Source organism: Notechis scutatus, chromosome 1 (genome assembly GCF_049901735.1).
Source record: "Notechis scutatus isolate UNSWTSFEM ecotype Mainland chromosome 1, rNotScu1.2, whole genome shotgun sequence".
NCBI classification, from domain to species: domain Eukaryota; kingdom Metazoa; phylum Chordata; class Lepidosauria; order Squamata; family Elapidae; genus Notechis; species Notechis scutatus.
This window is the reverse complement of record NC_142009.1, coordinates 17,545,861-17,570,881: the sequence shown is the minus strand read 5'-3', so window position 1 is coordinate 17,570,881 and position 25,021 is coordinate 17,545,861. Positions and strand designations below refer to the sequence as shown.

The following is a 25,021-nucleotide window of genomic DNA, read 5'->3' as shown; positions in this document are numbered from 1 at the left end:
TATTGGTACAGTCTTAAAATCTTTCGTGATTATGAATCTTAGAATCTTATAGAAAGAAATAGATAATACCATCAATGTTACTGCTTTGAGCATGATAACAAAGAGTATATAGCACTTTGGATTTAATCCGGAAGAGTGATTTAGAATGTAACAGGGTGGTAATGCAGTACCTATCTGCAGCTTGTTAAAACCAACTCTTATTTTTTCCAGGAAAATAACATGAGTGCATTAATGAATCACAGACAGGTGTGACATTGTCCTGCTTCATGTTCTGAAGTATTTTGAATTGAATCCAAAGTATTGTGCAAATACTAATTTTGTTTACTGGTAGTCCTCGACTTATGACAGTAATCGAGCCTAAATTACAGTCATAAATCATGCCAGTAATTAAACAGACCATCATGTGATCGATACGATTTTATGATTTTTTTTGGTACCAGCTGTTAAGTAAATCACCATGTTTGTTATGCAAATCTATGATCATTAAACAAATCTATTGTCCACAATGGGTGGTTTTTGCTGGAAACCTGAAGTAAATACCAGTTTCTACCCTGTTTCTCCAAAAATACGGCCTCCCCAATAGGAAGTCCCAGCATGTTTTATAGACATGAAATGAAATGAAGCCCCTCCCCCAAATTAAGGCCTATTTAAAACATGCGAAATGGGGGAATGGTGGGGCTTGCCATTAGGAAGTACTTTTGTTGCACACCGGATATGGTGCTGCCTGCGTTGACCCTGATACGAGTGCTCCACCAACCCGAGGTCAACATCCCCACTTGCCTGCCCGCCCGAAGATGCAAGGGGAGAATTATCACCCCGTGGCCTAGCCATTTTTGGGCTCAAAAATAAGACCGGTCTTATTATTGAGAAACACGGTAGTAAAAATACCGTATTGCGGTACGCCGACTGGGCATATAAGCGACCCCACTTGGAGGCATGTTTTTCAGGGCAAAAAGTCATCTTATACGCGGCAAATACGGTAACTAATCATCCAATATTTACACAGTGTGTATGTTATTCTGTGTTGGGAGTGAAGGATGTTTGAACTCTCTTAGATGGACTGTCTAAAGGAGCGTGTCTCGGAGTAGGCAGGCGTTACTCCAGAACCCTGGCCCTTCCCGGCGGAGTCCCTCGGGCTTTCCCGCAACAGAGTCCTCTTGCAACGCGTCCGCTAGGTCAGCCAAACGATCCCGGCGGGGTCACCGGAAACGCCCTCCAGAAATCCCCGGGGCTGCAGTGGCAGGGCGGAGTGCCAGGGGCCATGGGAGGAGCAGGAAGGCAGGCAGCCTTCACATGGCCCTGCCTGGGGTGACAGGAGCAACCCACGCTCTCGCTCCCCCCAGTCGCTGCAGCCTTGGGTGGAGCGAGGCGAGCGGGATTCGAACCTGATTCAGAGACGTGGGGAGGCTCTTGGCGGAAGCGACGCTGGGGATCCGGGAAGCCAGAGGCGCCTTCGCTGCGTCCCACAAGCATCCGAAAGCCGGCAGTGGATATACCGTATTTGCCGGCTTATAAGACGACCCCCCCACTTGGAGGCATGTTTTTCAGGGCAAAAAGTTGTCTTATATGCCGGCAAATACGGTAATAAATTGTGATCGTGGGACCACGGGATGCCACAAATGGCCATAAATGCAAGATGGTCAAAATAGTGACTCTGAAGGCTGGCTGTCAAAATATTGAATGCAGGTCATCAGTTGAAATTTTGAGCAGTTACTAAGTTACTACTAAGACATAAGTCAAGGACTATCTGTACTTACTAGAATGATACCCTAACTTTTCTCCAAGCATTCAGGGTGATTTATGTGGAGACGACCTTTCATTTTATCCCCAGAGCAGCAGTTCTCTGATCGGAGAGAGTGACTGGTCCAAAGTTACCCAGTGAATTTTTATGATTGATGGAGCATAGGTCTCTCAAATCTTAGTCTAACACCTTAACTGCTATACCACATTGGCTCTTATCTAAAACAAAAGAAGAGAGGACAAAAAGAGAGGGAAGAATGGGGAATTGGTTTAGTAATACTAGATACGTATTTGTAAAAAACGGAATAATATCCACTATACGAGCATTCTGCAGAAAAAGGTGGACAGTGTTGATGCCGTCAACACAGTCCACTTGACTTGATGCCAAGTCAAGAGTGTGTCTTTACTGGAGTAGGACAATACAGTAATCACAATCTTCAAAAAAAACAAAAACCCAGCCCACAGTGCAATAATCATGAATGGGTTGTTTGTGTTTTAAATCTACACTTCAATGTAACTATATAGCAAGGATGCTGAATCATAGTGTGAACATTATATTCTTGGTTTTGGTGGCCTGTTAAAAGTAGCGAACTTACTTTGTGTTTGATTTGCTTATTTATTTGTTTATGCACATTTATACTCTGTACCAAGATGTCTTCAAAGAGAAAGAATCTCAGGTCAACTGACGGAAATAGCAGGAAGCAAAACAAAGCTATCCGTTTCAATTTTAAGATGAAGATCATCAAAGCTTATGATTCCAGGAAGAAGGTGAATACTATAGCACAAGAAGAAGGCATAGCCCATTTCACCACCCCACTATTGAAAGATAAGAAAAGGATCAGAGAAATGATAAAAGAATCTCTAGGAATGAAAGAAGTTATAAAAACAATGAGAAGGCTTCATTCACAAAACAGAAAAACTCATTATATTTTAGATCGAAGATCAGATACAAAAGAGGATGCTGATTGACCATCTTATTTTTCAGGCTAAAACACACAGAAATGAGCAGGCGAGTGCACCAAAACATTCATTGCCAGCTGTTAGGAATGATAGTCACCTAACAGTTCGGTTGGCAATATATAAACCAGGATAGTTATTTAATACTGTTGTATCTTTAGAGAATGCTGTAATTGTGATTGGCTGAGGTTCCTCCGACAGCCATAAGATGGAGCCAGAAACCTGGTTTGCTCTTCTTGCATTTCCCTATTGCCTTTTGTCTGATCGTCGTTCTGCTGAAATTGCTGTGAGTCTTGCAACTGTTAGCAAACTCCGTTTACTGAACTTTATTTATGATACTGGACTTCGTTTTTGGATTATCCCTGGACTGATTGTATTGAATACTACCTGCTTTAACCTTGTATGATTTTGGACTGTTTGTTGGACTTGGTTTATCCATTTACTGGAAGTAAAATCTACATTTTACTATTCAGTGTATCTGTATGCTGGTTGTGTGTTATTCAACACCACTCTCACTACGTTTCCCTGAGTGCACTCCTCCTCCTAACGGGGAATACCTCAACACCAACCATGGTTGGTTTATGTGGTTTCAGTGAAGATTTTAATTACCGCAACTCTCACACGAGGTAAAGCTGCAAGCACTGATGAAGAAGCTGTCAAATATTTTTTGGATAATCTTGATGATAACATAGGGAATTATTTTCCTGGACAGATGTACTATATGGGTGAAACTGAATTATACTGGAAGAAAATGGCAGGGTGGGCCTATATACACAAAGAGTCTAAATATATTATGTCCACAGTATTTTGCTGGTCTAATTTAGTCACTGTGTTGAATAATGAAATAAGATTGGTTTGGCATGATCTGTTTTTAACAAACCCGTGCTGACTGCTAGTTATTACTTTATTTGTTTCTAGATGTTGGCAGATCTGTTTTTTTATTATCTTTTCCAGTATCTTCCCAGGTATTGATGTTAGGCTGATTGGTCTATAGTTTCCTGGGTCTGTTTTTTTCCCCCCTTTTTTGAAGATGGGAACCACATCAGCTCTTTTCCAGTCCTCTGGTAGTTCCCCGGTGCTCCAGGATTTTTGAAAGATATGGGTCTAAGTTTACAATGTTTTGGAAAGGTACATTGGGAAATGTATGAAATCTCAAAAGTGTAAACATGACATATATAAAGAAAAAAAGTACCAACCAAGCTTAATGGATTCTTTAAGAAAGTTACTGTTCCTCAACTTCACTTTTCTTTCCATCACTTTCCCCATCCACAGGTATAGAAGACCCAATCCTCGGCCATCAGCCATTATACCAGTGTATCTAATTTTTCCAAGAACAAAGAAAAATATAATTTATGGATAATTTGATGTTTGCTGATACTATAATTGTAAATTATTATGCCTAATTTTGTACTTACATAATAAACCAACTTTTCAAACACTGAGTTTCCATTTAACCTTTGTTGTTTTTTATTTAGGCTTCTTGTTAAAAATAATGCATACAGTATTAAAACAAAGTTTAAAAGATACAACTTTTAAATTGTCATAATCACGTGTAAAGACTGAAAGGTAATTATTACTACAGTGTATTTTTTATGGCAAAAATGGTTAGAATGAAAGAATTGAAATGACTGTATGATATGTTAAAAGTGTTTCATGAAGTGTAAAAAATATTGATCGTGGAACACTGAAGAAAAGTTGTGAGCTCAGTTGCGGTCATGCCTAGGCTATCATGATATTCACTTAGCTGCCATTTTGCTTTAAAGGCCTAATGTTTGGAATGAACCTTGGTTGATAAATAAGGAATGAGTGTAACATGAATTTCTAACAAATCTAATTTCTTAGTGGATTTTTTCTTGACCACAAAATCACTGGCTGTTCAATGGTTGCTTTCAGCCAGGCTTTCCTTCAGAAAGACCCATAGTCTTAGATAGAAAAAGAAGATGGGAGAACAACAAAAGACGATAAAATGGGGGGGAGGGGGGAGCTTTAATTGTTCTCATATTTGTGTGTGTGTGATTTTCTTTATCTTATAGGAGGGTAAATTCCTTCTATTCAGGTAAAATTTTGACTCAAGTACAGTTTTTTCTTCTCTGTAGCAAAAATGGCTCAAGCAGCAATAGCAGCAGCAGCATCCAGCCACGATGAGGACTCATCTGAAAGCAGAATGGTGGTTACCTTTCTCATGTCAGCCCTTGAGTCAATGGTAAGATACAATATGAATCCGCTCTACTGTGACTTTTCCCACATGGCTTATATCTCCAGGACTTTTACAGTATATATATGTTTGTCTGTTTCGTTTTAATCATCAGTTCATTTGCAAACCAGACTAGGAATATTTGACAGTATAGACCATTGTTTTCTAACATTGCATCTGAGTATAGTACAGGTAGTCCTCAACTTACAACAATTCATTTAGTGACTGTTCGAAGTTATAATGGCACTGAAAAAAGTGACTTATGACCATTTTTCACAATTATGATCATTGCAGCAACCCCATGGTCATGTAATTTACATTCAGATACTTGACAACTGGTTCATATTTATGGCAGTTGCAGTGTCCCTGGGTCATGAGATCCCCTTTCGCGACAAGCAAAGTCAATAGGAAAGCCAGAATCACTTAACAACTGTGTTACTAATTTAACAATTGTGTTCATTTAACAAATGGGGCAAGAAAAATGGGGCAAAATTCATTTAAGAAATTTCTCACTTAACAACAGAAATTTTGGGCTCAATTGTGGTAAGTTGAGGATTTTCTGTGGAAGGAAAAATAGAGTTACTCATTTGACTCAATATAGAAAGCAACAGTATTTGGTTTTTCCTGTATAGAACTTTTTTCATTCCAGCTGGATGTGGTTTGAAAGTAAATAATTCTCAGCTACAAGAAACAAAAGAAAAATGTTTCCCTTCTCATCCTTGACATCTTGAATGATAGTCGCTTCTTACATGCTTTTACTAGTCCCATTCATAATCTCTCAAATTTGGCAGTGAAAATAAAAAATTTGTGTGGCTTACTTAGTGCCTCTACTTTGAGTCATGTTGTTTTTCCAATATAGGCATGTGAATATGAACAATCAGTTCTTATCAGGACCTTCATGTGACCAGTGGTAGTCAAACACGGCCAGTCTAAAGTTTGGAAAGGACTTTGGTTCTTCCAGAATGTTTCCCATTGTGTCTCATGTGTCTTTGCTAGAGATAATGGCAGGTGATTAGGCTCCTCATTTGGTTTGTAGATTATCAGTCTGCACCATTTAAAAAAAATTTTTTTATTGGTTTTTAAAACAAACGTAAACGAACAAAACATAAAAACATCAGGCCATCTTCCATATATATACATACAATGTGCCGGTTGGTTTACAAATTGTTTTGTGCTTCCATTTCGTAGTCTTCAATTACAATTACATTGTATATAATCTCGTATTTTTAATCAATTATTAAATACATTAATATCATTATTAATCAATCATTTGACTATACTTTAATTCATTCATGCTTTACGAAATAATCATATTTTACTTAATTTGTTTTATGACAGTTCATATTATCATCCCAAATCTATCCTAGAATCATTTTGTAGATATAATAAGAAAAGAATACATCTTTATATATTTAGTATTTTCTAAAAGTCTACATATTCCATTACTATATTTTATTGTCTAACCATTGATAGAATAGATCCCAAATTTTATAAAATGTTTGCACCATTGATTATATGAAAGCCCTTAGAAATTGTACTTGGATTTCTAATTGCATTTCCAATTCGTCATAATTGGAAGTGGCTAAATTTCATTTTCAAATTTCAGTTTAAGAACTGTCATTGTTAATGCCTATAACATTATTTCAGTAAAACGGGTTATTTTTCACTGTTATATGCTGCCCAGAGTCACATTTTTGTGAGATGAGTGGGCATATAAATATGGTAAATAAATAAATATTAATTATGCAATTCTATTATCTTTTACTATATTGTTGATATTAAGAAACCAGTAAAAGTAAATAAAGAGAAATACTGTGTAAATCTGATCTAGCACCTAAGCAATACTGTAGATAAGTTGTCACATTCTTTTATTGCTGGAACACTTTCATGTTGTTTGCATAGGTCTCAGTTTGTGCAAGGGTTTTTTGGTGAAAAAGTTCTCTTTGCAGAACAGGCTGTAGCCGTGGTTTTAAAAAATACAGCAATGCCAGGAAAAAAATTATTAAAAGAGAGTATAATACATTTTCTTTTAGGTCTTGCTATTACAGTTCTAAATGGCGACCTTTTATTTCCATAGTGCAAAGAACTTGCCAAGTCTAAGGCAGAGGTTGCCTGCATTGCTGTGTATGAAACAGATGTGTTTGTGGTGGGCACTGAGAGAGGAAGAGCCTTCGTCAATACGAGAAAAGATTTTCAGAAGGATTTTGTGAAGTACTGTAAGTCTGAATGAGAAGTTCACAGACTTCTTAACTTACTTAAAGTCCGTTCATTAGAATCTGCACATCAATATTTTTGCTCATGTAACATTCCTTTTATGTCTAGTAATAGTGTAAATAAATAAGATGGGCTATTTTGAGAACTTTCATGCAACTTCTGTGCCCATTTTCTGTAGCAGAAGAGAACAGACTATGCATTTGATAGCATTATACTTCCCCCCCAACAGAAAGTAGTGCAATATAATCACAAACTATGGTGCTCAGTATTGAGAGGACCAATGAGGAATGGTAGGAAATAATTGACATGCTTAGATTATGGATTATTAAGGACACTGGGAAAATGTCCAGTTCGTAGATTTTCTGAAACAGAATATTGGTATCTCATATTTTCTATAAAAAATGAACCCCCTAAAACTTCTGACAATTATATATTAAAAATTAGTCATACATTACATATGTAATAATAATTTACAGAAGTTCATCAAAGCGTTATCAAACCCATAATGCAAGTAGTGTGTCCAAATAATGCCTTTTTCCCAAACAACTGTTATTCCTAGAAATCTAATTCAACAATGCTGGTTGTGTAAGAAAATTTATTTTATATGATTTATTTTTATAGAGCCATGGTAGTGCCAGTGGTTAGAATGCAATATTGCAGGCTACCTCTGCATTCCCACTGATAACAGCTAACAGAAAATCAGAGTTGGAAGGGACCTTGTAGGTCATCTAGTCCAGCCTCCCGCCCAAGCGGGAGACCCTATACCATTTCTGATAAATGGCAGTCCAATCTCTGCCAGGAGTTCGATCATGACCAGCTCAAGATTAACTCAGCCTTCCATCCCTCTGAGGTTGATAAAAGACTCTGTAAACCACCTAGAGAGGACTATAAAGCACTATGGAGCAGTATAAGTCTAAATGCTATTGCTATAATTGTGGCAAGATGGTGTGAACACAAGAAATGTGAAAAAGGTCTTAATATATGGATAGACTCGTAATTTAAATTAGTAGTTTATGGACAGTGCCAGATTTCATAATTTCTTCCTAGGTATTAACGAAGAGGCAAAAGCTGTAGAATTGCAGAAGACAAAATCATCATCTCTTGATAACAGGTTGACTGTGGATATTGTGGAAATGGAAGCTCTCAAGAAGTCTGTGGAGGATTATTTCTGTATTTGCTATGGTAGATATTTAATTTTAAATGCAAATTGTTTTTCAAAGCAGGACTGTGATGTTTCTCATTCTAGATTTAAATGCAGTTGATTTTGATTTGAGGAAGGCAGTTAAACCATCAAGATAGAATGCATGATTTGAATTCTAATTCAATAATGAATGTGTGTCTGTTTCATGGGATTGGACTTAATTAACTAGGTATATATAGCCTGCTTTATTCCTTTCAAGAACTATACAGAATTCCTATATAAATAAAATATACATTGTACTTAAAGTTAACCTCATTGTAACTAATATCATAATGAATTAGTTCTTGAGCATGCTTTTTATTCTTTCCAAATCAGCACAATGTTGGAAAGAACTTACCGTATTTATCGGCGTATAACACGACACAGGCGTATAACACGCATCTTCATTTTAAGAGGGAAATTTCAGGAAAAAAATTAAAAAAATTCTGCCTGCCTGCCTTAGTTTCTGGTTGTTTGGGAGCAGCTTGGCTGAGAATAATAACTATTCGCCTCTTTTACTCAGCCGAAGCTGTTCCGATTCAACCATTAACGAAGGCAGGCAGGCAGGCAGAACGGAGCACTGCGGGCGGGCGGGCGGGCGGACGGGGTGGGGTGGGGAGAAACGGGCGCTCAGGGAAGCTGCGGCGACAGGAAAGCCCCCCCGCTTCTTTGAAGCAGTTTCTTCCTGTGCTGGTGGAGGAGCGAGAGAGCGACTGAGAGAGCTGACCCAGAGAGAAGGACAGGCTTCGTTGCTTCCTCCCTCCCCTTCTTTCATTTGTGTCCTTGATCCCCGATCCCAGCAGCATTCACCGAAGGCTTCTTAACATATATCGGGCGTATAACACGCATACATCATTTGCCCCCTATTTTCAGGGGGAAAAAGTGCGTGTTATACGCCGATAATACGGTAGATTAAAAAATCTCGGTCTCTGCCTTGATTTCAGCAGGTTAACTCTATGAAAAGAACAAGACCAAATTTGATGTGATGAAAAAAACTGAATTTGACTGCTCCATTCAAAATCTCCCACCTACTCATAAAAACACAAAGATGCAATTTGAGAAAAAATCAGAAACTTCCTCCCCAAAACCTTACACAGTATCCTTGGTTAGAGCCATACATGTAGGTAATATATGCACATATGCTGAGTTCCTGCAGAGAAACTGTGCTAATCTGTCTACACACAGATTAAACTAGTAAGGTAAAGGTTCCCCCGCACATATGTGCTAGTTGTTTTCGGCTCTAGGGAGTGGTGTTTCTAAGCTGAAGACCCAGTGCTGTCTGAAGACGGCTCCGTGGTCATGTGGCTGGCATGACTAAACGCCAAAGGTGCACGGATCACCTTCCCACCAAAGTGGTCCCTATTTTTCTGTGCATTCGAACTGCTAGGTTGGCAGAAGCTGGGACAAGTAAGGGAGCTGACTCTGTTACGCGGTGCTAGGGATTTGAACCGCCGAACTGTCGACCTTCTGATCGACTACCTCAGTGTCTTAGCCACTGAGCCACCATGTCCCCAACTGGTATTCCCTCCTAAAAAACCCTGTTTTTAGGATTGACTGATTGACTTACAATCTTCGTCGGCCTCATTCACGAAATTACAAATTTATAACTAAACCCCACAGAATCAAATATGGAGGATAAATTCCACAAAGGATAACTAAGGGTAAGAGCTCACAAATAACAAAGCCTTGGAATGTTTATGGACTATTAATCACATAGAAGCTATATGCACCTTTGAGGAGAGAGTTGCATAATGTGGGAGATGCCACAGAGAAGGCATGTCAGCGCTGCCACATTCCTGTGGCTGGGAAAGTAGGAGGGGGGAATTGTAGAGTATTGGTAATTAGACATAATAGCATTCTTCTCTTCAGTCAAGGTCATGTTATTCCTGCACCTGAAGGAGGAGTGGTTGAAGGGATGTCTCTAGCTGGGGTGGATGATGATTGGACCTATGGGTGCAGGGGTTGGTTTTGGACTTTTGAATTACTAAGGGAAAACCAGGGACTCTCAGATTTGGGTTTTCCCAGATGTGTCAGTATACCTACTCTAATAAAAGGAACTTCGAGAAAATGCCTGTCTCTTGAGTTTTTAATTGGAGTTGGGTTTTTCTGGAACCCTGACATTAACCCGAATCTCTAAATAGTTACCAACACCCGAAGGGGGGCTGTCTGGGGTGCTGAGCCACAGTACCGACCTAAAGTTCGGGCAGTGCGAAGACTCAGCGAAGATGGAGGAGAAAGAGGTGACAGAATTATTGGCTGATTTTTATTTCAAAACCAGTTCACTCATCAAAGAAAAAGACACGTTTGCCATTGTTTTGTTGTTTTAGGAATAGAAGTGTTGCCTCATTGGTACAAATTGATTTTTTCCTATCTAGGTAAAGCTTTAGGAAAATCAACAGTAGTTCCTGTGCCATATGATAAGATTCAGAGGGATCCATCTGCTTTGATAGTACATGGTCTTCCAGAAGGACTTGCTTTTAAGCATCCTTCCAGCTATGATGCCACAACACTGAAGTGGATTTTGGAAAACAAATCTGGGATTTCATTTGTCATCAAAAGGTACAAACAATTTCATTTTCTGAGATACTTTGAGCTTGCAGCAAAATATTCTTAAATCACTTTGTATAATAAAGTGTAAATATGGGTTATTAAAACCATTTAACTTTCTAGCAGGACAGCAGTTCCCATGTAGAAACAGACTTCCATGTAAACCTATGCAGATTCCTGGAGAGCAACCCTTACCAGGAAGAACATATCAAAAGACCAAGTTTGGGAACAGATTGGATACTTATATGAAGAAGACAGATACATATTTTTTTCTCTTCAGATAATTCAATAGCAATTAGAAACTTCCAAGAAATCAATTGTTCTGGCATTGGAAAAGAGGAACATTTTAGTAAGAATTGCCAAGATTCCTCTTATAAAGCTTTAAATTAATTTGTAATAGTATGGAAATTTCCTTTCTAAAACTGTGAGAAATGATACCATTCAGCTGTGAATCAGATATGTTTGTTTATGATACTATTTCCACCATTCCTTTAACGTCCTTTTATGGTCCAAAATGGACCTTGTAACATTATAGATAGTTGTAGGAAATATGGAGAAAATGTTGAAGACATGATCTGAACCCTCTTAACGCCATTATCATATTTATAAATAGATCTTGTAGAATAATAGAATTTATTCTTTCTTTATGTAGGCCTTTCCTTGAGCCAAAGAAACATTTAGGTAAGTCTTGATTTGATCTAAATTTTAAAAAAATCATTTTCTATACAGTACCAATTATATTTCTGTAGTGTTTTTTTTTTAACATAAGTTGATACCTGAAAAAAAGTGTACAATACTGAAAGTTCTAATTTTTTCAGCCTTTTGTGGGCCAGAATAATTTTGTTGGTTACTCCATCCCCCAGACATCTCATGCCTGAATTTATTCCCAATGCCATCTATATATACATCTGTATATACATTTATATATATGCACCGGAGACAAATTCCTTGGGTGTCCAATCACCCTTGGCCAATAAAGAATATATCACTTTTGAAGTAGCTCTGGACCCTGCAAATGACATATTTTAAAAGGTGCTTTTTGTACATCTCCTACATGTTGCAACACATCTCTTAAGATTTTGCAGCTGTTTATTTATATTGAAAAAATATATGCTACCAGAATTGTCAGTAATGATAATTTGGAAGACAAAGAGCCGGGATGGCGAACCTATGCCACATGTGTCGGAAGTGGCAGATCCATCTCTTCAGGCATAACAGCTGTTTCCCGTTGCTTTTTTTGGGTTCCAGCGTGTACATGCGTGCCAATCAACTGGTTGCACATGTGCGGGAGCGCCGGAAACAGGAAGAGCAGCTCCCCGAAGCACACGCACATGCTGGCCAGCTGGTCTTTGCACATGCATATGCGTTAGAAACTGGAAGACCAGGTGGCCGGCACGCATATGTGTGCCAGGAAGCTAAGCTTCTGGTTTCTGCTGCTCCTGAGCGTGCGCATCGGGGAGCTGCTCTTCTGGTTTCCAGCACATGTACGCGCGCACTCCCATTTCAGCACTTGGTGCCAAAAAGGTTAGCCACTGCTGCTATAGAGCCTTGAACAACATTGCCATGACACCATTAGAATGTGGGGGGAGTTACAAAATTCTCCTGACAAACTGGATAGAAGCATTCCTGTCAAACAGACAACAAATGGTCAAAATTGGGAGTGTCCTATCAAATTCTGTACCTGTCAATAGTGGTGTCCCCCAAGGCAGTGTTCTAGGACCAACTCTCTTCATATTCTACATAAATGACCTCTGTGATCACATTAAGAGCAACTGCGTTCTCTTCGCTGATGATGTAAAGCTGTTCAATACCACAGACAATACTGCTACCCTTCAAAAAAATCTTGACTATGTATCAGAATGGACAAACAAATGGCAACTTCAAATCTCAACAAATAAATGCTCTGTCTTACATATTGGCAAAAAAAATATCAGAAAATAAAATACAAGCTGAACAGTCAAGACCTTGTTGATGATCCAACCTCTGTAAAGGACCTAGGACTACTCATTTCTAATGATCTAAGTGCTAGAGCCCACTGTTAACTACATAGCCAAAAAGGCATTAAGAGTTGTTAACCTAATCCTATGTAGCTTTTTCTCTGGTAATATATCACACTACTAACTAGAGCATACAGAACATTTGCTAGACCAATACTCGAATACAGCTCATCAGTCTGTAATCCACATTACATATCTGATAGCACAGTTGAGAAAGTCCAGAAATATTTCACAAGAAGAGTTCTCCACTCCTCTACTTGTTGTAGAATACCTTATGCCACCAGACTTGAAATTCTAGACCTAGAAAACCTTGAATTACGCCATCTTCAGTCTGATCTAAGTATAGTATATAAAATCATACATTGCAATGACTTACCTGTCAATGAATACTTCAGCTTCAACCTTAACACAAGAGCACACAATAGATACAAACTCAAGATTAACCGCACCAATGATTGCAGGAAATACGACTTCAGCAACAGAGTGGTCAATGTCTGGAATACTCTACCTGACTTTGTGGTTTCTTCCCCAAACCCCCAAAACTTTAACCTTAGACTGTCTACTATTGACCTCACCCCTTTCCTAAGAGGTCTGTAGGGGGCGTGCATAAGCGCACCAACATGTCTACCATCCCTGTCCTATTGTTTCTTTTATTTTTCTTACATGTACCCATTTCATGTATTCATAACTATGTATATACTTATACCTTTTATCTTGTAAGCGATTGACAAATCAAAATAAATAAATAGATAAATATAAAATAAAATAAAAGTTCTGAATGAATTTACAGAGAGATAAAAATGGATAATCCAGATATTTTTTAACATAAGGGTTACTGATGCTAAATGGAACTGTAAAAGTTCTATACAATTATATAACAGAGGAAAATAATAGTTTTCTGCAACTATTATTTTACATTTTCATATCTACTGTATTCAGTTTGTTTGTGTGTGTGTTATTAGATTCTTTTTTCATTTTTTTTTCAGGCCATCTTTCAGATTCATCACACATGATGACATCTCCAGGTGTAAGGTATAAATCATTTTATCCCTTTTTTGTCTACAAGTTCTCTACAAACAGTTCAATAGTATTTTTTCCAGTGGCAAAGCGTGAGGTGACAATATTCAGCATTTGTCTTAATTTTAATTTTGTGGTTTAAAATTAGGGATTGAGTTTAGTGCCAGAACACCTACAACTGGCGTTCATCATCTAATGAGGAATTTGGATCAAGTTGCACAACAGATGCACTTGTCTAAAAGTTTGCTGTAGCTATTTTAAGGCCCTTTCAAAGCCTTCTAAGCATAGGAAGTCTGGAAGGAATATTTCTTTCAGCATCCTGGAGAGCCAGTTCGCCTAGTGAGTGCTCATTTAGTTTAATCAAATGACAAAATAAATTCATATGGTATATAATACTCACCAAGAATTGTCTATTCTCTGTTTGTCTAGTTGCCCTTCCATTCAGGTGAAGACTGAGCCCAATGAAGATTCTGGTACGCATTTCTGTTTCTTTTGAAAATACTAATTCCTTGAACACACAAGGATATTGTTCATAGCAGTGTGTGAATTGACATTAATCTGTGTCCATAAGAAATTCAAGTATCTGTCCTATCAAAATTCCATGAAGCTTTTTTTCAATATCTCCCTCAAATGTATTGCCAGATATATTTTCCTAATATACATGTTTTATTTGAGTTTCTCAAAAATATATGCATTTTTAATATGAAGCAGCCAATAATTTTTTGTAGTCATTTCTAAACTTCTACTAATAAGCTTCATGGCGTAGCCAGGGTGCATGATTTACATTGTAATTAGTGGATCTTGAAAATACCTCTTTGCTAGGAATTTACTTTAATACAAGGCTTGGTCCTAACCTTTAATAATAATTATAAGAAATATTTACACATGGGAAATTGAGGCTGTTTCCTGCATTTCGTTGCCACTGTCATTTGAGGTAAGCGCATCCATAAAAATTATGGCCATTGCTAAAATACTTATTTGCAAATGTGATTTTTTAACCCGCCCCCATGCAAATGTCTGTTTTCCAACTATGAATTGGGTAATTGACTGGCTACACACCTTTTCAGAAATAGTACACACTTTTTGGATCTTTATTTTGGGTGTAAATTTCTTAAAAATTTAAAAGCTTTAGTAAAAATAAAGCATTTGAATGTAAAAATAAGAATATAAAAATATAAGTTCCTTTTCAAATCTTGGAGTCTTTTATTGCACTACAGGCCAACAAACATTATTTAAATGGTAATATTCATTCATAAGACATGCAGTAACAGGAAAATTTAGTGAAGAACAAAAATGTTTTATAATATCTGATACAGTAACTAATAATTCTTTCCCATTGCAATATGGAAGGACTATAGTACTAGCTGTTGTTCATTGTTTCAACTTAGAAAAATCTTCAGGTTTCATTGGTCTGTATAATTTTTGATACTCATAACTGGTGATTTATATTATCCAATCCTTAGATACATGTGGTTTATCTGCAGCAACACTTGCTGGAGAAATATGGCAAATGTGAAGTAGGTATTTTACAGATTGTTTCTATCCATGCTTCTTACTTGGACTGAAATAAATATGTACATATTTTGTTTTTGGTTGATTTTGGAAATGGAGTGATAAGCTGGATGGGATTTGATCTGATAATTGTCAAGAAGAAGAAAAACATACAATTTTCTGGCAAGGTAGATGAATTGAATTATAATGGTGATTAGTGCACTGTTGGAAAACTTGAAGACCAAGTTAGAGACAGGTCATGGAGAGTATCTATGTGGTTGCTAAGAGTCAGCACTGACTTCAATGGCACATAATCAGCTATTTTATAATATTGACATTGCTGAGTATCAATTTGTTACATAACTTGGGCTTTAACATATTAATTGGCAGTTAACTCAGAATGTGTTGATTTTCTTGATGCATATGAAACAGCAAAGGGTGAGCATTGATTTAGATTCCTATTACTCATGTAAAGGAAATATTGTTTCTATTTCAGGACTTGAGATGGTAACAGTTAAAGAAGAATCAGAAGACCCTGAATATTATCAGTTTAATATTCCAGGTAACAGTGAATGTGAACCTTCTTTTATACAGTCTAAAATCTTGAATGGTAAATTATGCAGGCAGAAAAATGGAATGAAGGACAAGTAGTTGGAAAACACCATAATGTTTTGGATCCTGTATAATCATATAGTATTTGAAGCAGAACTTGTTTTTGGTTTAGGTGATCTTTGCCTGCTTCCTGCTCATTTATATGCCGCATTTGTTCCCTATGCACTGTTGTCTGTGCTCTCCTCCCCCATTTCTTAAAAATTGAGAGGTATTTGTGGATGTTTTAAATAAATTACATAACTTAAAAGTTAAGTATAATTATTCTATTGATAGTCAAATTTGCTGCCAAATACCAAGTATTACAAATGTGTCGTATTGGAGGGAAGAATGGAAGGATAGGTGGCAATGCCATATGAAAGTTTTATATATCTCAACACCTTATTGATTCTTATTAATGATAGCTATCAAAAATTATGTGGACTTGTGTACTTTATTTATTTAAAAGCCACAAAGACATCCTTGTTATGGACCATAACTTTGGTCTGCTTACAAACAGGAAAAGTCATAAAAACTGCCAATTCCTACCAAAACAATACCCCATACATATATCAATAATAACTTTATGAGGCTCTGTCGCAATGCTTGACATAAGAGCCAGCTTTTCAAGGCTTTCTAGAAAGCTAGATGGATAGTAGCTTATCAAAGTTCAGGAGGAAGAATGTTCCAAAGCACAAGAGTTGGTACCAAGAAGACACTTCCAATGTCGAGCTAGACAGCAGAAGATCCTCCACCTTACCTGTCCTGGTGAAATAAGCACTTTGCTTAAAAATTGCGGGGATGATAATACAAAATAAAGCAGACAACCCACGGCAATTATTTATTAAACTTAAGTGTATTCAAATTGTTTTTGCCCTCTTGGAATATTCATTTGGAAGTGGCATCCTGATTGCAAGCTGTACATACGTGGGATTAGCATGGTTTAGTTGACATTGTTTACTTTGGCATACAATTAAGGACTAATGAAATGTGTAAATTTGTAATGGGGCTTTCGCAGTAGCTGTATACCAATTATTCTGAAAATCATTTCAAAGGACAGCATCATTTAACTTGCCCTACTGGAGAAATGGATAGCATATAAATTCAAGAAATAAGTAATTGTTGAATGATCCCAGCCTAATGTAGTTTCCTGGGGCTAGGGTTTAAAATAAAAGCACAGAATTGAGTAACCTTTAGAAAGGTAAGCAGGTCTAAATCTGATTGATACTTTGGTGGGAGACCACCTTAGAGTCCTTTTTTATGTCACACTAAACTTTACAATGGAAGATAAGGGTTTTATATTATAAAAAATGTAGTTTCATTTGTTCCTTCCATAATTTACATTTTCTTCCAGGAGGCAATTTTAATGAAAAGCTAGTCATGTTCAGTATCTTTTGTCGAGGTATTTCTTCTTTCTCCTTCTTTCCTTCTCCTGACCCAGATAAGATTTTTACTGGTTTGTACTGCCCCCCCCCCCTTTTTTTTAAAAAAAGACCCATTCTGAGCAAGATGCTCTGCAAGGAGACAAACATTTAGGATGGTGAATGCTAACTGGACAACTGTCCAATTCTGACCCGTCGCCTAGTGCTGGCATTGCAAAACATCACCAGGTTGGTTTGCACCAGAATCCTGAAAATAGTGTGTATGAGCTGACAACAGAAACGGTATAGGATGAAGTGTTAAAGCATGGATATTCTTTACAGAACCATATCAGACTTCGTTTATGCGGCCAAAAAATAACAACGTTAAAAACCTGCTTTGCTTACAGATACCTTCTTTCATATCTTGAGGATAATACCACATTGCTCCGTTCCCCAATATCCTTTCTATAGTATGCCCTTGAAGCCTTCAGTTATAACAGAGGCGGTAGTGAAATTCAGTCATAATCTTTTAGCAAGGGCAAGTGATATATATATATAGGGGTGTGGTTCCTTTGTGTAGACTTTATTTTGACTTTATTATATTTTATTTCATAAAAAAATTGTATTGCTTTTATTGAGCAAAACAAAAATAGTAGTGATGGTGATATTATACATTGTCAAAGAGAAAAAAACATAAAAGTTAAAAGTGTTTAACAAAAAAGTGAAAAAATATGACAAAGAAAAATATACCGTATTTGCCGCGTATAAGACGACCCGGCGTATAAGACGACCCCCCACCACCGGAACGCCCTCCAGAAATCCCCGGGCTGCAGCGGCAGGGCAGAGTGCCAGGGGCCGTGGGAAGAGCAGTAAGGCTGCAGCCTCGGGCGGAGCGAGGCGGCGGGATGAAGCGGAAGCGCGCAGGGGATCCAGGAAGCCAGAGGCGCCTTCGCTGCGTCCAACAAGCATCCGAAAGCCGGCAGTGGATATACCGGCGTATAAGACGACCCCCACTTGGAGGCATGTTTTTCGGGCAAAAAGTCATCTTATACGCCGGCAAATACGGTATATAAAATAATTACAATTTCAATATATTTTGTCTAATGCATATTTGTCTAATGTAAATCCCACTGAAGTATGTATATATTTCTGTACATTTATACCATATCTTTTTAACTTACTGTATTCCGTAGGAATAGGTCCCATATTTCATTATACTTATTTATACAAATATTGCAGCGTTGGAAAGATAACTAACTGTATGGCTCCATTTAATCAATGGATTGAACACCTGATTGAACTTAGACATACACAGCCTATTGACTTTAAAAAGTAGCTGTTAGGATTATAGAAGAAGATATGCAAGTCAGGCATTTGAAAGCAATTTCTTAATATGTAACTGAATTTTTTCAAGGATCATCATAGTGCCTACAGAGTGGGGGGTTTCTGAAGAACTCTTAGACGGTTTCCATGGAACCATAAATTTTAAGCAAAATCTTATGGTATGAATCTCGTGAGACTTCAACTCAATGTGACCTTAAATTCCCAAAATTTCATGATTTTTTTTTCCCAAGATAACATTGTAGAATAACTTCCACCTATTTGTTTGAAAAACATCATAAAGAAACCCTTCGCGGGCAAGCATACCTGATTGAAAATTCATTACTGTTCCTAAAATGCCTTGAATTTGGATTTAAGAGGTCACCTTGGAGAAATGGACACTATACAAGTATATGAATCACTAATAAATGGTCCCAACTGTATAGCCAGAAGACTGTACTCCATCTTGATTACTGTCTTGATGACACTGGAGAATGTTCCTGCCTTTATATTTCATCACAGCTTGTACTGACCATATGCTATTGGTTGACTTTCAGAAATTATGTGCAAAATTTCGTTAGTTGAATGAATAGGCAGCTTTAAATTATTGTTTATCTTTATGGTGCTGATATGGTATGGAGTGTGATATGATTTGCTGTCATTCTAGGATCCAGAGGTAAATGACTCTTGGAATTTTCACACTGCTGTAATTCTTAATGATATTTCCGTATCACATAAAAGATGCTGAATACAAGTATTTCCCATAAATGCCCACCATAATCCTCTCATCTATTTAGAAAATGTATATGGCCACTCATCTGAGACAAATCATTCTGGGTAGTAATAAACAAAATAAGACTGAATGAAAAATATAATTAATAGCAAATATAATAGATATAAGCTGAAATATCTCAAAAAAAAAAACTGGGATTCCCAAATGTGCTTCAGCTTCTGCCAATAACTCGGTCCTAATGTCTAAGATTTCGCCAGGTTTTCATAGCCCTCTGGAAGGCCAGCAGAATCAGAGCCATTCGGATCTCAGAAGTAAGGTTGTTCTTTAGAGTGGACGCCATGATAAGGAAAGTGTATCTCCTGGATCGAACAGGATTGCATTGTTTCATTGAGGTGACCTGAGCAAGATCTGGTGGGATGGGTAGAAGTTACTGGAGACAGGCGGTTCCACAAAACAACCTCTGCTTTATTGAGCTTTAATAGTTGATAACCAACAACTTGAATGACTACTGGAAGCCAATGCAGCTTGCTCAGCAGTGGGGTTACATGGGTGAATCTTGGTGCACTACTGCCTTCTGGACCAATGAAGCTGCCATCTGTATTCCAGAGAGCCCCATTTAGAGAGTGCTGCAGTAATCCATATAGAAAGTGGCTCATCTACCTATGGATTGTTCAAAGGAAAATCTGGAACCTTCTGGATTACACAAAACTCACGACTTCTCATGTTAAACCGTGCAATTCATTGGAATTTGAAAGTACATCACAAAACACATGGGGTGGTATGTGTTTTATACAAATGACAGAGGGAGAAGGCTGTAGATGCATTTGGAACTTGTTCATTCTAAGCATTAATAGCGGTTTTAACTATTGTTCAACACCTCTCCCCGTTATAAGAATTCTTTGCTCTGTAATTGCTTGATTCAGCTCAGCATGCTCTCATAATGGAAATGGAAAAATCTTAGTGATTTTTTTATGGCTGTCTTTATTTACAAAGCAGGTCCTTCAGAAACTTCGGCGATTGATGAGAAAATCGCCATGGCAAAGTCTTATACAGGTATAGCAATTCACTTGTTCATTATCATGGTACTATTTCTCACAACATTAATGCCACAGTATCATGTCCTGCTTGCCAGGAACACTGTTCGTCTAAATTTGATTTCAGATCCATGGCCTGAATTACATTGACCAGTGATTTCTTGCCCTCATTACTTTTCTATTTTGGAGTCATTCAGAAACTTTGTTTCTGTTTACAGCTGCTGTATTCCTCCTTTTTCCATTTGTGGGGAATAAAGATACCTTTTTGCACACTTTTCTGTTTTCCATATTTTCTAACCCTTTATATTGGCAAATTAGAAGGGTTAGCAATTCAGTAATACAAAGGAAATCTGTTGAATATAATGGGAAAATGTGTATATTTTCCCAGCTACTTGCTGTCATCCATTCCCCAGTACTTTTTAAAATCTATGCTATCTGGATTATGCGAAGAGAACTCTTCCAAATTATCAATTACCTAAATACTGTACTTTTGGATTTTTGTTTTGGATTGACTTTTCCCATAGATTTCTGTTTGCAGTGATCCTGATGGAGGCTGGGTGCCAATGTGCCATAAAACTCAGCCTATTTAAGAAACTAATTCTGAAATTTCATCCTTCACTTTTTTATGATGGTATGTTTATATTTGTCTAAAGGGAGCAACCAGGGTTCCGATTGCAGTGAAGGAACAGATGTGGAATTGCCAGTAGAAGGTTAGATATATGTAAATTTTAAAAAATAAACTGTTAAGGTATTTAAAAAATTAAAAGAGCACAGTGCAAACATCCATTGTGTCTGTGTCTTGCATTCTTTTTTCATATTCCACATGGTTGTGTATTTATTTTTCTCCCCTTGAATTGTGATCCTGCATGTTTATTGTGGAAAACTATTGAGAAATATTTTCAATATAATCTCCTTTCCCTTTCTCCCTTCTTCCATCTTCTAGTAAAGTATAAAAGTTACCAATATTTGGAAAGAGTTGATAGTTGATTTCCTCCATCCAATTTGTCTTTTCCATCAAGTTTGGTGGATTTTATTTATCCTTTTCCTACTGAGTGGGCAATAGTGCTGCTACATAACAGATCTTGAATGTATGAAGGCAGCATGTGTGATTTTTTTTTAAAGGTGGCAATGAAATATATGTGTTTGTAATTTACAATTATAATTAAATTTTATGATAGATCTGTCTTGCTGCCTATTTCAATTATTTCAATATTTAAAACTAGCAGTGCAAGATTTGGTGCAATGGGATGTGAAGAAAAGTATAAGAAGTTATTTAGTTGTATGATCTTGCTAATATGAATTTTATTGAACAGATTATCTCTTTCAAATTTAAAGAGCTTATTTCTGAAACGGGATTGCTGCTGTTACTACAGAGAATGTGACTGGTGCTTGCCAAAGTATATATTAACTTTTCAGTTGATTTCAGTGCCATAATATTAAGGATTCTTGTTTAATAAAAGCTGAATTGGTAGGCTTACAAATTGTAGTTCATAGGAACAATTCTATTATGGAACTATTTTTGAATCAACATACTGGCGAACAGTTTTATGAAACATTAATTTAGCAATAGTGTGTCATTAGGTTTAACTCCCTGTTCAAATTTTAAGATCATATTGTCAAATTACTCTGGTTCCTGAGCTTTTTTTGTGCATTGTAACATAGAATCTGAAAATAAAACTGTTTTGGACTGACCCCAAGGTTACGTTACTGAACAAGCCAGTATTTATATATATTAATGTATTTATTTTAAACGTTGAAGGAGACTTCCCTGTTCCTTTAGGGTCGTGTTGCTTATTTTGATGGAGTGATTCTGAAAAATTGAATTTTTTTTTTATTAGAATCTAAAGAGGAAAATTCAGCGGGTGTAAAAGGCTAACAATCAACATTTGTATTAAAAATAGTAGACCTTAAGTTAACAGTGGAAGTAGCTTAAAAGAAATTTCTTCGAAAGCCTTTGTGGATATGTATAGGGTGTTAAAGGATCCTCAGTTCTGTACAGTGTAAAATGGCATATTATTGTTTGGACATAGAATCTTTTCTATGTCTTCTTTTGTTGGTCACCTTTTATGCTGTGTAGATCACTTCTTTGTCAATGTAAAATTTTGAATCTGTTTCGAACATGCTTCATTTTTAAAATGGATCACTTGCTGTCCCTTCTTTCTTTGATTCAGATAAAAGAGGAATTGAGAAGTTTGTTTTTGTTTTTCATTAAACAGAGATAGATCTATTATCTGTACTGATTAATCTACACTATGGTTATTTGAAAGGGATGAATTTCAACCTTTGTTCTGTAATGTTGGCTTGGTTCAACATGTCTAATAGAAATAGCATGTAGAATTTTATACCGCTTCAGTGCTTTACAGCCCTCTCTAAGTGGTTTACAGAGTCAGCATATTGTCCCCAACAATCTGGGTCCTCATTTTACTGAACTCAGAAGGATGGAAGCCTGAGTCAACCTTGAGCTGGTGAGAATCGTACTGCTGGCAGTGGGCAGAGTAGTCTGCAATTTTGCATTCTAACCACTGTGCCACCATGGCTCTCAAGTTGTTGAGTTTAAAATTGGAAAAACTTGTTCTAGATTGTGTGGCTATATAAAAGAGAATGCCAATTATGTTTTATTGCCATGTCTAAACTGTTGTTCACTATTATGTCAATATATATATTTATATTGTCTGACATTGCGACATGTATTCCCAAAGTGGAAATCCTGCACAACATGTTTCCTGACATGCCTTGCTGGTAGGCAAGAATGGGAAGTCTTAACTTCAAAAGAAGACTTGATAAGGACCATACAACCTTAAAGCATTAACTAAGGTTCAGCAATTCCTAAATTGGAATGGAAAGCTGAATTCAAATACTTCTACCGTCTACCATGCAACTGTTATTTATATGCTGCTTTCTGTTTCCTTAAAACTAGTGACTTACTAGAACATTATGCATTTATATGGTTTAGTAAGGTTTGGTTTGCTATGACAATGAAAAAAAGTCATCCTCTAATACAGCCTTGAGAATTGCATAACCCTTTACTAAGTAGTCTTCCTACTCACATGGGCTAATCCTAGATATTATATTAAATTGATAAACTGAGTGAGTTACCTAATTCAAAATGTATTTTCATGCTTATATGCCTGGAATTTAGCTTGCTTTGCTCACCCAGATTTTCATTAACACAATTGTTACATTTCTATATGCATATTTCTAACTGACTAAAGACAGTATAAAAGTATTAAATTCTATTGTTAGAAATCTCCTTCAGAGAATAATCTAACAAATTATATGTAACCTCTTTCTAAAGAGCAGGTTTTTTTGCACTACAATTTTGATATTTTTTCATTTCTGCCAAAGGACAAAGAGCATGGTTAAACATGTGTTTGAATTAATTTTTCCCTTATTTTAGATATTTAAAATAAATGACTAAAATGATGGAAACAATTCTGTTTGAAGATATTACCATAATAATTTAGTACCTAACTTCTGGTTGACTCGGACATGAATTTTATTTTCTACCCTTTTTTCATATATATTGCAATTTACATTTCCTAAATGGACGCTTTAACGTTATATGCAGGTGGTCCTCAACTTAAGACCACAGTTGGAACTGGAACGTACATTGCTAAGCAAGGTGATCATTAACTGAGTCATGGGCCTGATTTTATGATTTTTTTTTATTGTGATGATTAAGCAAATTTCACTGTTATTAAGCGAATCTGTCTTTGTTGAAAACTACCTGGGAGGATAGCAAAGGATGATCACATGACAGTGATGAAACTATAATTATTGAAAAACTGGTCCAGTGCATGGATTCAGCAATTGTAGTTTGGAAATATTAGCTCTTTGAAGCAGACTAGGTCAAGAAATGCTGGAATTTCTTGCTGTGTTATTGATACATGCTTGTTTCTCCACCTGGTCTGCCTTGAAGAGCTGAGTGGAAACAAATCAATTTAATAATGGAAGTAGTGGAGTCCATTATCCTTGTTATAACCCTCTTCTCTGAGTCTTTTGACTGTTAGAAAGAGCTGTTCATTTGGATTTGATATGTATTCTGACCTTGGCACTGGGAATAGGAAAGAAAATAAGAACAGTGTCTTTTCAGAATGTCTCATGTTGACATACAATGCTGTATCAGTGCTTTATGATACTTCCATTATATAAAATGTTTCTGCTGATAATTGATGACTTCAACGTGGGGAAAAAAGGTGAACCACTCAGTAGGTTTGGACAGCTGTAGAATACAAATGAACTGGAGAAAATACTACTTGCAGTTACAGTTCTAATCTTTAGATAACAGTTGTGTTAACATACATTTTTAGAAATATTACTACAATCATTCTCATTTGTTTGCATCATGGTAATTGTCTCGTGTGAGAATTTGTGTATTTCCTATATTCATCATTTTGAAAATGTTTGACAGCAAAGATTCAAGTGAATCTAGAAAAAAGCTATTAATCTTGTTACTTAAACATCCACATGTTTCTATTTTCATTTCATAGATTTTAAAGCTTGTGATAAACTATTTTGGCTTATATGTTATGGGTCTGTTTTATCCATAGTGTACAAGATATATGTTGACGTGCCCCTGTCGAGTAAAATCAGTCTTACAGTGTGTCTGCGCCGTTCAGATTTGGTTTTTTTGTTCTGCTTTTTTCAG

At 36.8% G+C, this 25,021-nt stretch overlaps 1 protein-coding gene across 25 annotated transcripts in view; it reads left to right on the top strand.

Moving 5' to 3' along the window:
* The window catches only part of GTF2I (general transcription factor IIi), a 71,009-nt gene that overhangs the window by 9,301 nt on the left and 36,687 nt on the right, over positions 1-25,021 (top strand). For 15 of the 25 annotated variants that reach the window (XM_087942741.1, XM_087942593.1, XM_087942493.1 and 12 more), the window contains 8 exons: positions 4,794-4,900; positions 6,969-7,107; positions 8,153-8,287; positions 10,661-10,844; positions 11,485-11,513; positions 13,816-13,861; positions 14,276-14,319; positions 15,834-15,899. In XM_087942741.1, coding sequence (XP_087798867.1) covers positions 4,794-4,900; positions 6,969-7,107; positions 8,153-8,287; positions 10,661-10,844; positions 11,485-11,513; positions 13,816-13,861; positions 14,276-14,319; positions 15,834-15,899 — 750 coding nt within the window. Of the gene's footprint in view, positions 1-4,172; positions 4,264-4,793; positions 4,901-6,968; positions 7,108-8,152; positions 8,288-10,660; positions 10,845-11,484; positions 11,514-13,815; positions 13,862-14,275; positions 14,320-15,833; positions 15,900-20,332; positions 20,393-21,026; positions 21,084-25,021 lie in introns of those variants that run through there. The other 10 variants (XM_087973176.1, XM_087973064.1, XM_087972962.1 and 7 more) reach the window with 3 other exon arrangements.